This window comes from Pleurodeles waltl, chromosome 12 (genome assembly GCF_031143425.1).
Source record: "Pleurodeles waltl isolate 20211129_DDA chromosome 12, aPleWal1.hap1.20221129, whole genome shotgun sequence".
Lineage (NCBI taxonomy): Eukaryota > Metazoa > Chordata > Amphibia > Caudata > Salamandridae > Pleurodeles > Pleurodeles waltl.
Window position 1 is genome coordinate 190,278,298 of NC_090451.1, and position 16,245 is coordinate 190,294,542.

The 16,245-nt window shown below is 42.4% G+C and overlaps 1 protein-coding gene across 5 annotated transcripts in view; it reads right to left on the minus strand.

The window, feature by feature from the left end:
• Positions 1–16,245, minus strand: part of FBXO31 (F-box protein 31) — a 205,776-nt gene that overhangs the window by 106,610 nt on the left and 82,921 nt on the right. For 3 of the 5 annotated variants that reach the window (XM_069216501.1, XM_069216504.1, XM_069216503.1), the window contains one exon: positions 11,556–11,632. In XM_069216501.1, the coding sequence (XP_069072602.1) occupies positions 11,556–11,632 (77 nt within the window). Of the gene's footprint in view, positions 1–11,555; positions 11,633–13,513; positions 13,587–14,452; positions 14,540–16,245 lie in introns of all 5 variants that reach the window. The other 2 variants (XM_069216502.1, XM_069216506.1) reach the window with 2 other exon arrangements.

Here is a 16,245-nt window from a genome sequence, read left to right on the forward strand (position 1 = left end):
CTAATACTGATGATCAATCCTTCTACACCAGAATACCGGAGATTTTGGGGGACAATGTGGATGGGCCTTGGTCTGGGCGGGGGATTACAATTATGTCTTGCACGGTGATTTGGACTGCCTCCCGCCGAAGCTGGAAACTAAGCCCTTGATGGTGAAATCTCTCAGGGAAGTGAAGGCACAATTGGGACTATGGGATTGCTGGAGGGAACTGCACCCAGAGGGCAGGGAATACACTTGTCATTCCAGAACACATAATACGCATACCCATCTGGACAGGTTTCTTTTGGGTGGTCTTAATAGCTCACACATACTGGATGTCACGCATATGGGCAGATTCTTATTCCATCATGCACCGGTGTGGTTGCAGTGGGGCGCAGCGGCCTCATGTCTGGTGAATAGTTGGCGTATGCCCACGGACCTACGTACTGAAGCGGGGTGTCGCGAACGGGTGTGTGAGGCTATTAAACAGTATATGGATTTGAACTGGCATACGACACAGACTAGGGGGCTGGAATGGGAAGCTATGAAGGCAGTCATAAGGGGGGAGTGCATAGACATGGTGTGCGGGGTACGCAGGCAATTAGAGCGGGATCTTACAATGCTGGAAGTGAAGTTGGGCATCTGCAACAGCAGCCACCGGATGAGAGTCTGGCTGCTCAAGAAGAACTCAGGTTATACAAGGAGTTTAACAGTTGTTGGGACACATTAAGTCGGATCTCACTTAAGGGGTATAGGCAGCGGTTGCACAGGGAGAGAGACAAAGTTGGCAAACTTCTGGCTTGGATTCTGAAGCGGGAGGGGGAGGCCCCTCCTATATTGCACATCAGGTACACGCAAGGCAAAATGCTCACAAAGCGTACGGATGTACTGCAAGAGCTGGCGGCACATCTCCAGACGGTGTTGAGGGCTGATGCTATCCCACTTGAGGGAGGTGTGGGGGGGGGGGGGATCATGCTCCCCCAATTGGGCCTGGGGAGTAGGGGTGCCCTTGAGACTGTGATCACCATAGAGGAGGTGAGTGAGGCAGTGGCTGCAATGACTACGTCCAAATCCCCCGGAAGTGATGGTTTTCCTATCGAATTGTATCAAAAGTTCTCCTTATCTTTACGGGAGAAACTACTGGAGGTCTTTGAGGAGGATCATGTACCTGTTATATTGCCAGACATCATGCATCAGGGCATTGTATGTTTGTTGCTCAAGCCAGGGGGAAACCTTGGTGACCCTTCCTCGTATCGCCTGCTTACCATGTTAAATAGTGATGTTAAAATACTTTGTAAGATCTTGGCCACTTGTCTCCGTGGGGTGATTACGGGTCTTGTGCTCGAGGATCAATGCAGGTTCATTCCTGGTCATAGTACGTCCTATAATTTGCGCTGCCTGACGCATATCCTGCACAAGACCGAGGATATGGAGAGTGAGTTGGCATTGGTGTCTTTGGACTTGGAAAAAGCCTTTGATACGGTTTAGTGGGGGTATCTTTTAGAGATTGTGCAGGGAATGGGGTTTGGCCCCGGTTTCTGCGCTTGGGTGCAGTTGGTGTATACTGATCCTACTCAGGGTCGGGGGAGCTCGCGAACGTCTGGGAGATTGGGAGGGGCACAAGACAGGAATGCCTGCTCTCGCCTTTGTTTGCTCTGGCGGTCGAGCTGCTAGCGATATGGCTTCATAAGGAGATGGAGCCGTGGGGAATCCGGGTGGGACGGTCTACTCATGTAATCTTTCTGTACGTGAATGACGCATTGGTTTATGTACAGGATCCTCATGTCTCAGTACCAGGGCTGCTGTGGAGGTTGGAGGTTTTTGGGTTGTCTCTGGCCTCAGAGTTAACAGAAAGAAGTCACACCTGTTCCCCTTGGGGGCCCTTTGTGGAGTTCCTTCTGCTGATCTCCCTAGAGCAGGCCTTCGGTGGGAGGTTGAGAGTTTCCGGTACTTGGGCATTTGGGTCACTCACTCTAGGGCTGCACATGATAAACATAATGTGGAGCGGGTAGTGGCGGGCCTGGAACGCTCGGTCTCCTTTTGGAACAGGTTGCCTCTCTCTCTGATGGGCAGGGCGACAGTGGCTAAAATGGTGTTCTTGCCACGGCGTCTATACTTAGTTCAGACCTCTTTGTTTCCGCTGGCTACCCGGCTCTTCCATCGTTTGGATAGTCTGTTGATCTCTCTGGTGTGGGCCAGTAGGCACAGTAGGGTGGCACTGCTGGTGCTGCAGAATGATCTTGAAGGGGGAGGGATGGCAATACCTAATATCAGACACTACCATTACGCAACACATTTGCAATATGCTGCTAAGTGGATGACAGATACTGATAACTGGGAGAAGAGGCTGTATGCAGGATTGTGCGACGGTGGTCATTGATGCACATACTGATGTCGGGGGTAGGTCTGACCCTGTTGCACTCTACTTGATCAGGACTACCGCCGGGGTTTGGGAGCAGGTAGTTAAGCATGTACTCAGACGAGACCCTTTTGACAGGGGATTGAAGTTGTGGGCCTTGGCCCCATTTCAGGATATGGAGAAGCTGTCTGTCGAGAAGGTTGTGAGATGGCGGGGGCCTCTACCCTAATGGAGAGTTCCTCTCTTTTGCTGATGCTCAAGATGTGTTTGATCTGGATCCTGGACAATTTCTACAATATGCAAAAATTTAGAAGGTACCACATGAGATTTGGAGGGGTTTTCCGGTTGCCCCTGAAGCTTCATCAGTGATGAACGGTCTGATTAACTGGGGTGAGGGGACTCATGTGATTGCCCAGATCTACAAGGCACTGCGAATGGATCGACCAGGCGTGGTTAGTGTGGGGCGTAAGGCTTGGGAGTCAGACCTGGGGGAGCCCATAGCTGATGCTAATTGGGAGTTGGCTCTCTCTTTGGTGCGTACGGTGTCCTGCAACCACAGGATTAAGCTGCTACATTTTAATTATGTGCATAGAATGTATTTCACGCCCCGTCGGCTAAACAGGATTGACCCGACCTGTAGAGCGTGCTGTCCTAGGTGTTGTGAGTTTGGTGCTTCCTTCCTTCATTTGGCTTGGACATGTGGGGCAGTGTATGACTTCTGGCAGAAGTGGTGGCAATGATTGAGGAGGCCACGGGTTTGGAGTTAAGGGCAGTGCTGTTGACCTGTGTATTGGGAGTAGTGTTGAGGCTGCACAGTCGGGGGGGGGGTTCCATACAAATTAGCACAACTTGAGCTGGTGCTTGCCAAGTGTAGGGTAGCAATTGGCTGGATGAGCTCCCGACTCCAGTGGTCTCCATCTGGCTAAGGGATCTGCTGGAATGGGGGCACAGCAGCATATGCGCTTGACAAGAAGGGATGAGAAGGTACTCGTAGATGTAGCAGTCTGGGGGACTCTGTTGGAATGGTTCACAGGTAGGGAGGATACAGGATCTGTAAGTAGCATGGGGGACCAGGGGGGTGGGAACACTAGCTGAATCCTTTGCACTGGGGGTGGCAACTATGGTGTTGACACGTTCCTATACGCATAAAGCTATTTAATGATTGGTCTCACAATGTTTAGGGTGGGAATGGGGGGACCATGGGCTACATCTGTGCAGTGATTATGCCTCATACAGAACTTGATTCCAAGGTACTCTGCGTGAATGCTGTACTGTCTTGCTATTATCTGCATTGTATTTATGTTCTTGTTGGTTTCTTTACCATAACTCAATAATAACAGTTTAAAAAAACAAAATTGTGTGTATATATCCACAACCAGGTCTAAAAAACAACTTTTTACTGTCACTAAACAAATATACTGAGTCCTGTATGCAGTATCCCAATTTTACAATCTTGGGGGATTTTTATTTTAATATTGAAGATCACAGGAATACTGAAACTGAGCAACTGATTGACAATTTAAACTATTTTGATCTTGTTCAACTGGCCGATCAAGCTACGCATACAGAAGGCCATATATTAGATGGCTCTTTTTTTTATCATAATGGGTTACAAAATGAAAGGTCTTCTACCACTGACGTGGTCAGACCACAAAGCTACAGTGTTTACACTAAAAACTCTTAAAAGAGCAAACCCAGGCAAGAACATTCACAAGTGTCTTAAAATTAAAGCTTGGAATAATATTGATTCAACCAAGTTTCTTGAGACCTTGGCTAACCCTCAGCCTATGGTACACTCTGATTCAGATGTAGCAGTTTCTAATTTAAAGAACTGATAAACTCGGCAGATGCGTAAATTGCCCCCCACCCCAAAAAAAAAAAAAAAATGCAGAAGTAAGCCCACTGCACCCTGGTTCTCAACAGGATTGAGACCTTTTGAACAAAAGTGTAGGAGTCAAGGAAGGGTATGGAGGGACAAGCATTGAGAAACTGAAAAATCTAAATATACTGTACTAATGTTTGAATCTTTACCTTTTTGTGCGATTGTCTTTCAAAGTAAAATATACATTTGTGCACATTCTTTACTGTGATATGTGTAATGTTTTTTGTTTTTTTTTCCCCCTTACTGGAGGGACTTTCTGTCTTACTGTGTCTGTGCAAAGTAGGCGCTGTTGACCCTCAGTCTTGCTGTCTCTGTCAAGTGAGTTGTGTTGTTTTTTTTACATCTTTATGTGTTTTGTATTGATTGACCTTTCCTTCCAGATTACTTAATGCCAGTAGTTTTACTTTCTGCTTGAAAAAACCACACTTTATCACTTATTTTACACAGTGTTGGTTATTGTTGATGTATTTGTTGAATTACTTATATTAGTAAGGATTAAGGCTAGGTACAGGATTATCACTCAGCAGGTTGGTAGCTTGCTTTTTTAATCTTCTCTGACCACGGTTCTGAGACTGAGACGGCAGCTGAGGCAGAGGAAGAAGACAAAGAATCTGGCAGTGAATTTTCTGTCCGACAGGAATCATCCGATGATGAAGACACTTTAAATGTGGCGGAAGTGCTTCTTTTAGAGGAGGATACTGATATGCAGATAGTGCAGCAAGAGGCATCTGGATTGCAGCCTGGGGCTGAAAGGCTTCCCACTGGTAGTGCTGAACTCTGGGGAGCCCAAAACACTATTTAGCTATATTTTGGCTAATTTCTTAGTCCTGTCCATCCAGGGGAATCCACAAGGCCTGGGTACCTTTAGAATCCTTGGGATCTTGGAAAAAAGAAGAATGCAAATTTGACGTGGATAGTTTAGATGGACAAAAAAGTATGGAGGCCTAAGTGCAAACTACCCCAAATACCCCCCCCAAAAAAAAGTGTCGCACTAGTGTGGAAAAGGCCTAGCAGCGAAAGAGTTAGCAATGCAATGTGCACTGTAATCCCTTAAATGGTTAGTGGAGTCACCCAATTTTAAAATAAAGTTATTTCTTATACTTTGGCACATTGGTATAAGGAATTAAGTATTCTTTATCGATATTTGTCATGGATAGTGGGGCTGTAATCCTTCAGTAGACCAACTAATATCAGAAAATGTCAAACAAATCTACAACATGCAGTAGAAGAAAAGTTCCTAGTAACTTTAGTCTCTACAGAAGTGAGGGATTACTTGGAATGTTCAGAATTTCTAGACAATTTCCAAGAAGGCTCATGAGTTCACCTGCCTCCACTTTTACACGTATGCCTATAAAACCCAGATTCTCCTTCAGCTGGGTCGAGATTAGGTAGGTCTTGCACTTTTGCATAACTTAAAGTACAAACTACATGGATGAGAAGGCACTGCCTGAAACTACGCATGAAAAAATTCGATTTTGAATACGCAAGGCAAGCCTGAGATAAAAGAAAAAGTCTGACAGTCATGTAAAATATCTAAGGGGTATACATGTTGTCCAGCCAAGACATACGAGTTGACAAGTGTACCTGCATGGATATATATCCTCAGGGACTATACAACAAATTAAACAAAGTAATGACGAAGATTTGGTATCTTAGGTATGAAGATGATACTGTAATTGACAACAAGCCCAACATGACAGAAAACATTTAGATATGGTTGCATAACTAGACTGTGTTGTTGGACTATGGGCCTCTCTTACTATGTCCATACTCTTTTGCAGGTCATTCAAATTTCCTAAGTATGAGTTTTGCTGCTGCCAAGCAGTTACCTGACTCAACCCCAGTGCATCCCGAAAAGCGGTGGTGGGTTTGCAATTGATATATGGTGGAGCAGACACATTAATCAGGTGTGATGATGAGGACTACCACACTTAATCAAGAGCTATGAGAATCTGTTACGATGGGTAATCTGCACTACGTAACCACTTGTGGTATAAGTGGAATCAGGGGGTGGCACAGTTTAGGCATTTTTTACGTTCATTTATTTCAAGCTAGTTACAGATGACCTCAGCATGTGAAAATGCTGACCACTGTCTGATCTAGTTCCTGCTAGTGTGTTATAATGATTGTCTGCTGAATGTTTCTACTTTGAGATTGAAACAGTTCATGAAAATGTTTGCCACAGACTTTATTCCGAAATGTATGACAAAATGCAGGAATGTGAGGTGTGTTTGCTGCACAGGGGCTATCAAAAGACACAAAATAGTAATTCCCTACGAATAGGATGATATTTTGGAGTATGGTTATCTTTACTTTTTGTTTAGACATGCATTCATTCAGATTGCATAGGTCTAGAAAAGACCTTTAAGTGCCAATTTCTTTGAGATAAAAATAACCAAATATAACTAAGTACCCTTCTTGTCCTTATTTGAGTGCTGGCACTTCCTTACAAGTCGACATGCATTCTTTCGCTTCTAACCAGAGAAGACATGATACATATGGCTATTTTTCAGACTTAGTTTATAGTGGTGTAGCCTGCGGATAAACTGTAGGTTACTGCTGTAAAGAACCACCTGCAATACCCATGGATATTAAGTTATGTCTTGCCATTGGAAATTAGCTCTGCCCTCCCCCAACCACAGTATTCTGGGGGAATGAAAGTGCAGTTACTTGTTTGTGGAGACAAAGCTGCTGGGCCTCTAATCTCTTATTTTTAGCAGAACAATGGTGCTGTCTTGTCAGGTGCTGCATTCATGAAGAGGCTGGCTGCTGGCAATACACTGTGATAATGTCATTTCAAGTAGATCCGTATGTTTGTAATAGCATTTGTGAATTCGTTTTTATACCTACCTGAAACACCACTTTAGCCTTAGCACTACAACATAGTTACACATATTTTAAATGCACTGACATTTTTCTACCACATATTGTGCACTTCATATTTAGCTTGGCTGTTCAAGTAAGTGTAGTCTTGTTCTGAAACTGCTATAACCCAGCGAGAACTTCAAATTTAGAAAAGTCAGCCTTTTCACCTCAGATTGCTCCATACTCATCTCAACATCTTCTCACATTCTTTCTATGAGAAGAACCTGGCACCTTATAGTTAGTGTGTATCTGAACTATCTATTTGATCACATGTTTTGCCCTTAGCTTACTGCACTGAAAAAATTGCGTACAAGTGGCATGAAAATGTAAAGAAGTTAGCATTACATGCTCCAACTGGTCAGAAGGTGGACCACTGGTCTGCTGAAAGGGCAAATTGGATTTAGAATATTCTTCATACTTGCCAACTACTATTTGCAGTAACACCTACAACCACTCACCCTTTTTTGATGTTGTTTTAATGAATAGTAAATTGATAAACTGAACATTTGGAACGCTTTGATAAATTCTTAAAATGAATAGAAATGATTCAAATTGTAATCCTCTGGGCAGAAGCCAGATACGTGAAACTGAGTGACACTAGGAAGCAGAGCCTGTACAAATATGTGCATTAGCAGAATCAGGTGGACCCAAGGAAGCCTTCAAACATACTAGAAATCAATATTCCATCTTGAACTGAGACTGCCTGCCTAAAATACTGAATGAGGATTTTAAAGTCATCCCTCTGGTGACGGCCCTGTGTGTTAAGAGGTTTGTGGAGTTGGCAATTAGTCCTGGAGTTGCTGTTGCAGCTTCAAGTGACCTCCACACGGCACCTAGCATTTTACTATGCAAATTAGCTGATAGGTGCACAGTTCTCATGCAAGCAGTCATCATGATCTTCACTTTCTAGTGTCAGGTTTGGAAATGAGTTCGAGTGTGTAAGAGGTGAGATCGCTCAAATACTTTACTGTACTGTAACATAAGCAGTCAATCAACACAGCAGTTTAGTGATGTGTTAATATCTCACTGAAAGCTGCAAAATTAATTTACAAGGCTTTCAGAAGCAAACAGGAACCTTCCACTTCTAGCTCAGCAACTGGTCAGTGCCATATGTTGCAATAAAGTATGATGTGCTTCTACATCATCGGTGGTTGTGAGAGCAGTGGGTATGTGTCATACTGATTAGCAAGAGGGTTGGTCCTGGTAAGCCAGGGAGAGCAGGTATGCTTCCATTTCAATGTAACTATTCAGTGCAAACTTCCCCACTATGACATTGACCTACAGAAGATCAAGCTAGGTTAGTTTGTAATGGAGCGTAATGCAGAAATAAATTCTACTGTTGTCAGTTTTTAATTTTTACACAATACACTTTTGGGTTGTTATATGTGTTTTTTTGGCGGGGGGGTGGGACCTGGAGATAAAGACTCTTTGTGTTAGTCTTCTTATGAAGTACAAAGAACCACCCTTCTTTTAGGCATCTGTCCTGAAGTTATGAGAGAAAGCATGGTGAATGCTGAACACAATCTGGTTCGGAAGCACTTGGGGGATAGTTTTAGCCCAATAGAAAGGGTCAGTGAAAAGACATACATCAGGCAGTAACGCTGCGTTTGCAGAATCTAATCAATTCAAGAAACTAAAAACAAGGGATCTTAGTAAAACTGCCCTGAGGAGGCGAATAAATGACTGCCAGGCTGAAAAGCGTTGATATCCTTTTAAGGGAGGTGTTTATGGAAAGAGAAAATAAAGGCGTTCCTACAAGTCATTAAGGGGATTCTAGATGATTTACCCCCGGACTAAATAATTTTTCCTCTGTGGCAATTGATATATACTTCAAATAATAGTAGACTGCAAGTGAAACCAATGGCCTAAAAGGGCTGTTCTTCCATTATGAGAAGAACCAAAAAGTTTTAACAATTGCTTTGTTCCATACATCATGAGTAAAATAAATGAATGAACTTCATATTATCCGCCCGTGTTTTTTTATGACTGTTCAGACATTTGGGGAAGACAATGTTTGTGTATCAGTGTCATGTGTATTTATGGATCTCAAACCACAGATTCCTCACCTTTAGAATATCCCTAACGTGCCAGACTAGGTGCAGAGAATTCTTCAGCAATGCTCTTGCACATTGGTAGGTTGTGCAATGCAGCTCATCCATGACTCCGTATCCCCCAGAAGCGATGGAGCACAGCTACATATAAGTACCACCCCCTGTGCCGACATGGGTTCCTTTCTTTCCACCCCAATTGACATGAAGTTGAAACTCCTCTACCAACTTTGTGCGCAGGATAATAAAGCCAATGCCCTCACCAAACACAAAATGATTAAATCATTGTGAGTTTGGAGGAAGCAGATGCTTGTCACAGACCTGCACATGGGGTCTCTGGTTCTTGGTCTCCAGGAACAACTAAGTCGTGCAACCTCAAGCAGACTAAGGTGATTCAGGACCAGAGGCGCCCTCTACATCACAGAACACAAGAAGAGGTTGCAGTCGAAGCATAGGTCCCATGCCAAGTTGCAGGCCCAGTCATCATCCTGGTCTCGAGGACGCTCCAGCAAGAAATCTGCTTCCAAGTCAAAATCTTCTGTTAAATTAAATTTGAATTTTAGACCCAAGTGCAAGGCAGCCAAGAGATTCCACCCCATCCTGCCACTTGAAGTATAGCGACAAAAGCGTCATGTTGAGTAACAAGGAATACCCACACCTGATGTCTTCAGAGTCCAAACCGATCCTGTAGTGGGTCCCGGCATGCCCCTCTGGTGCACTTTCAGGCCTCACAGAGAACAGGGGTGTCAAGTCGGACTTCTACAAGCGTTCTACACCAGACGCTGTCTGCCCCAGCAGTGCACACCATTGGACCCATCCTGGTTCCAGCAGGGACTTCTACTCAGAAGTTCACACCAGTTCCTTCCATACAGGTGCATATATTGACTCCACCAGGGCTAATCGATGATCTGATCCAGACACCAATCTCGGACCCTGAACCAATGTCAGCCTGATCCAGACCTATGTCAAATGTGCTTTTGGAAAGAGAACAACTTCTGTGGTCAATCTAGCACTCAGATCTACTGATGCAGCTTGCTTTATGGGAAGTTCCAACCACACACTGTGGGAGATGGCCAGCGACATCCTGCCAGCACTCCCAGAGAACCCCAGGGAGCCCCGAGGCCAAACCAGTCAGGATAGTCAGGATGCAGCCCAATACTTACTCTGAGCTGGTTTGGACACTAGAGACTGCATCTGCAGAGCTACTGGCACCAGTGTTCTCAGAAGACATGCATGGATACGGTCAACTGGTTCTTTAAGAGTCGTGCAAGCACCCTTAATGGATATGCTCTTGCTATTTGGAGAAAAGCCTCCAAGAACTATCAGGGTAGCGCTGGTGAGAAGCTATTAAACATTTAACTGAAGTTTCCATTCACTTCCATATATGCCACAGCAACATCATGCTCAGACGTCTTCAGATATTTAATCAAGGGCTGGGAAATCCTGATGAATAGCACAACCCTATGCTAATAAGGGTGCCTGCTTTACATCTTCTTTCTAAGCATCTTCTTTGCCTGGAAAGTAGAACTGAACAGGTTAATTGATAGCTTGAGGTGCCTTGGGACCCTACGAGGTCCGAAGAGACCTGCACAGCAGTTGCATGACTACGCAGTTTCTTAATGAGCTTTCTCCACCTCTCCATGCTTTCCAAGGCAGCTGAGGAGTGTTTAGTATAACTTCAGGAGCAAAGTGAACTGCTCTCCAAGAAAGAGTGAACTTTGCATTTACAACGATTTAATAGTTCCACATACAACCCATTAACAACCAAATAAAAAAAAAAGTATAAAGGTAAACCTACAGGTGTGTCCGGAAGCTCACCTTCTAATACGCAGAAACAAAGAAAATGAAACAAACACCAAAGAGAAACAGTTAAGAAATGTCTAACTGGGAAAAGGGTACAATTAAGAGTTCTGTGCTCCATCTAAAAGTCCCTTTGACCAGAAGGTTACAACTACCTTTATTAGCTGATTCCCCCACTATACTCCCAACAGGAATCACCAAAAATGAAAAAGTGATAAGCCTACTAAAACAAAAGAGAAAGATACATGGGGAAAGCCATTAGTTCAGGACACACACCTTTTGAATGTCTTGGACATAAACATGTGGACACTCCCACTTCAGTGGCATTTAAAAAATTGCTGAAAAACAATGGGTTCAAAGCACCTTTCAACTCAAACTGCTTTCTATAGGACCATCACCAGCCTCTGACCCCCCCCAAGAGAATCATTCATGTGAGCTGATTTATTTTTGTCTTTATTACATCTTGTAAAACGATTAGCAGTCTACACTGCATCACAAAGTACTGCAAAGTAGCCATTGGCAACATGCTTAGCATGATACAAATAAATAATGAATAAACCAGTAAACAATAAGCAAATATTCACTGTATGAGAAAAGCCAGAAATGTTTCATTTTTACTTACCACTACATTCAGGAGACCTCCATAAGGACCAATATCTGGCTGCCATAACCCTAAAATATGCCTGTACCGATGCAGCACTATTGAAAAATAAAATACACAATCCATATATTAATAAGACAGAAAAAGAAAGAACAAAGGCAGTTCATAAGTAGAAAATTTCGATTTGGTAAACAATTACACAATAGATAAAAACATTTCTTTTAGTGAATCCTAGAAGTTAAATTGCTGAACAATAAAAAGAAAACTGTAAATACCGCCACCAAGAAAACAGGGTCATCAATAAGATTTAAAAAAAAAAGGAAAAACTTCATGCTTCATCAGTGTGAAAGACACACATGCCCAAAAACACAATTCAAGCTTTACAGAGATTACAAAAATAGCAGCATGCAAAAGAACCTGTTTCCTGCCTAAGTGAATAATTTTGAATCGCCATAGTTGATTTAACCTATTACTAACAAGTAAGATCAAAGGTTCACTGTGCATTGCCAGAAAAGGAAAAAAAACATTTCATAAAATTGTTTTCCACGTTCCGCAGTTATATTCAGCAGTACACAGAGCTATGATAAATCCAGGGAGGAGGAGGAGGATTAGTACACTGAAATGGAAAAGCAGAACCTACATAAGGGTGGTAAGGAACACACTGTAAAGATAGAGGGATGCTGTAGAACATTCCTTTCGACCTGGCTTCAAGGAGGAGAGGTTAATGTTTTTTGTATTGATAGATTATTAATTAGACCGTGACTAACCATTTTCAGTAACAGAGCTCTCGCTGTACTTGCAACTAGAAAATGCATCTCGAAGTTGACAATGAACAAAGGGATGGCAAATTTAGAGCACTGATGGCTAATCTGCCAAAAAGATGGGACATGCTTGCAAGAAAGGCAGAGTGATAACATGATCAAGAAGGGCAGAACCGATTACAAGAAAAAACCTTTTTCAAGATAACCAAGGGCTATGCCAGTGGAGAAACAGGAGCTATACTGCAAGTGATCAAGGGCAAGAATAGATTTGCAAGAAGGGAAAGCAAGCTACAAGAAAAGGGAGAGGGAATGGTCACAAGGACATGGGGGCAACCCCCACCAAAAGCTGGCAAGATATCGGCCCAAAGGCATAGTGGGACCCACAGAAAAAAGGTACAGGTCCAAGTCTCATTTGCACATAAAATATGTACTCTTTATGAACGCTGAACAAATCATTACTGTAAAGGCCTGGTATTTATCAAGAGTCCGCCCCAGAGCCATGCAACTCCTCAACACTGACTGAGACAAAGAGTGAAAACCCACAACCAATACTGATGGGTCAGAAGAGTTCTTGTCAAGAAAGGGGCTAGAATACAATTAACCACCAAAATTAACGAGCAAACGATAAGACCATAGTCAATAAAATCCCGGTTCACTCTCCACTGTGAAAATCTCAACTAGCATTAGTTGATTTCGTGCAAACCTGCCAATGCAGGACCAACTTGACTATTCATTGATTACAGTCAAAAGCAGGTGGGTAAGTTCAATTACAAAGGATACGTCAGGATAAGAAAAGCTAACCATTCTGTTTCCTACCCTGCCAAAGTCAGCAGTTAAAAGACATGTAAATCAATTTCAATGTAAGCAAACTGCCTTGCTGAAATACTCGCCTATTCAATAAAATGACTGACTTTCAATTGTCTTAGTTTAGCAATTGCTGAAATACTTTTATTTAAAAACTAATGAGCCTTTACCCGATAGGAGACTAATATCACAATTATCATGTTTCTCTCATTTTCTTATCACAGCTAATAGAGATTTCGAAGTACACATCAACTTTTTCTCAGAAAAACAAACTGTGAGCTATTTTTAAAGGTGTTATAAAAAAACAGGAAGGCTAAATTGAAAAATGGTAGTGTGCTTCACTTTGCTGTCCTTTCCTTGGGCCTACAAAGCAGTATCCGACCATTTAGTTTCTCTCAATAGACTTATCTTCACCTGCGCATTCAACACCATCAATCCTTATCATGGTAACTGTAGTGCACTCTACTGTGCTGTCCATTCTTCAGGCCTACAAAGAAGCATCCAACAATTAGTTCTTCTCACTAGGATTACCTTTAACTGCACATTTAACACCATCAATCCTCATTATAGTAACAACTCTTCACTATTCCAGATGCTTAGTCAGCGTGACTGCATCGCAACCCCACTGCTATAGGTTGCAAGCTACACTTTGAAAACATCTACTAACTTTTAAGTCTAAATGTGAAGGCCTCATTCAGGTGCTCCTCATAAGATCTATTTTTGTCTGACAAGGGGTCACTGCTATAGAATATAATGTACATTCTGTGTGTTGCCTCTATGATATCTCTTGACTCCTTTCCTTTCACAGCTGTCTAATATTCCCCTTTATGTCAAACTTGTGCAGTTCCTAAACCATCAAACTGACTCCAAAGCTATTGCCCACCCACGACTTACACCTACTTATCCCCTCCTCATATCAAACACTGGTAATGCTTCCTCACAAAATGTACACTTCTTATACTTTCACCACACTCCAAATAAAATTAAGCATTGAGGGAATTCTGTATTTTCTTTCGAGAAGATATGAGGTTAGCACTAAACATCACACACATAATCACTCAAGAAAGGAGATGGGCACCAGTTAAACCAACAAGGCCTTCTTTTACAATAAGCTACAAAAGAGAACATTAAGCAAACATAAAACTATTGCATTTCTACGTAAGATCACTTTGGGGAGCTATGGACTAGCATTTGGAAAGTGCAAGCTTTCAGAATTCCGGTGTTAAGGGCTTTGCCACAATCAAGTGAGCCATCATACACTTCATGAGGTTAAGGTCAACAGTGGATGCTCCTCCAGGCTTGTGCATACAAAACTGCACCAAGCAATGGGTTTACAACACATGCGGTACGTACGGCAGGTGTACAAATCTCTGTATTCCATATGTTCATAATCAGGAAGGATTTTCATGAACCGGCCAGACTTCACACGTGGATTTATACCTGAACAGACACAGCAGGATAAGCAACAGAATATATGAACTGTGCTCTTACCACATGGTCTTGGACAATAAATACCTTTTCATACATACTTTTTATGCTCTTTCAAGCCTGGCTTGTCACACTCATTTCTTATTTAATCAATAAACACTCCTCCTCCAGCTTCCTGCAGATGATTTCTCCTCAGCCCCATGCCAATCACTCTTGGCAACAGGTGTTTTACTTCAAGGCAAGTTCATCTTGTTTGTAGATGGATTTCAAGTCAGAGTAACTGACGGCATAAATGTTTGCAAAAATACAGTGACCTATTATGAGATTACAGGTACTTTCACAGTGCATAGGCTATAGTTCTCCATAAAGCAGCACAGCAAACAGTAAAGAAATAAGCTCCTTAACATGTACTCATGTTTTAGAAAACAACAAGTTGAATGCTGTATAAGCATAGTATTTATGCATGATCTAGTCGATCATGCCTGAATGCGAACTAATGAAACAGAAAACTGCCCACAGAATGTCTAATACCACCCTCCCCCCCCCCAAAAAAAAAAAACAGTTATGCGAGTTACAATTCTTGATAAAAATTACAGGCTTCACAGATTTTTAAAAAAAATACACCTGATGTCCAGCACTATCGCAAGCTGGCCATGTAGATTCCAGTTCCGTCATCTAATAAAACTATGTGTATTGAAGAAACCTGTGTCATTATTTGCTCATGTTGCAACAGCAGAAAGGATAACAGTCTTTCTTGTAATTACAATGTATCACAGGGATCTCAACTGGATAAATAAGCAATGTATGTCTCCAATGATGCGCACAACCTTAGAGCATTTTGGTGAAGAGAGATTTTTTTGTGGGGGGGTAGTGCAGGGCTAGAATGAATAACACAAATGTCAATGTAGATGAGAATGCAGATGACATGTTGAATAAAGGTTTGAGGAACCATCAAGGCTTGTTTCCCATTGCAGCAGTCTCTCTCTGGAGGTACAAACATATGAGCAAGCTGTTTTAAAAAATCTAGAGGAGACATGCAAACTCAGGATAAGGCTCGATATCAGAACTTGTCAACCTGTGAAAGAAAAGTACTTCAAGATACAACTGCACCCCAATCAAACCAGTGGCTAAAGGTCGACTGATTATTATCCAACACACTAATGAATGCAGGAAAGAATGCCTCAGATTACTGATTCAACTAGCTATGGAATTCTTCCACCCCTAGTATCTTCCCTACCATACAATCTATGGTGATTCAAGCAGAAAGTGAGGGCTAGATCACTAAATTAGAATAGGACTGTTAGATAAACACCCATCCTATGGCTCCCTACTTCTATATGCTGTGAAATATTCATAAAACTCAACACCACCAACCAGGACATAGTTCATGGGATTGATTTACTCTCTGGGCCTTTTCTTGAGACTTTTAGTGATTAAGTTGCCATCATAAGATAGAGACAAAGTAAATCCTGAACATCAAAGGCATTCAATTTGATGAGGAGCAAGAACTTCCTAGTAGTTTAGATGTGAAGACAATCTATACCAGCATTCTTCAATATGCCACATTCCAGGTTACAGAAAATATACTACAATCTAGTGAACTGGAATACATCACCCCTGGTCATTTTGTGATGGGATGTACAGCACAGGCCTTCAAAGAAAACCTTTTTTGAGTTTAAATTTATATTATGCCACAAATTACAAACGACATCAATGGA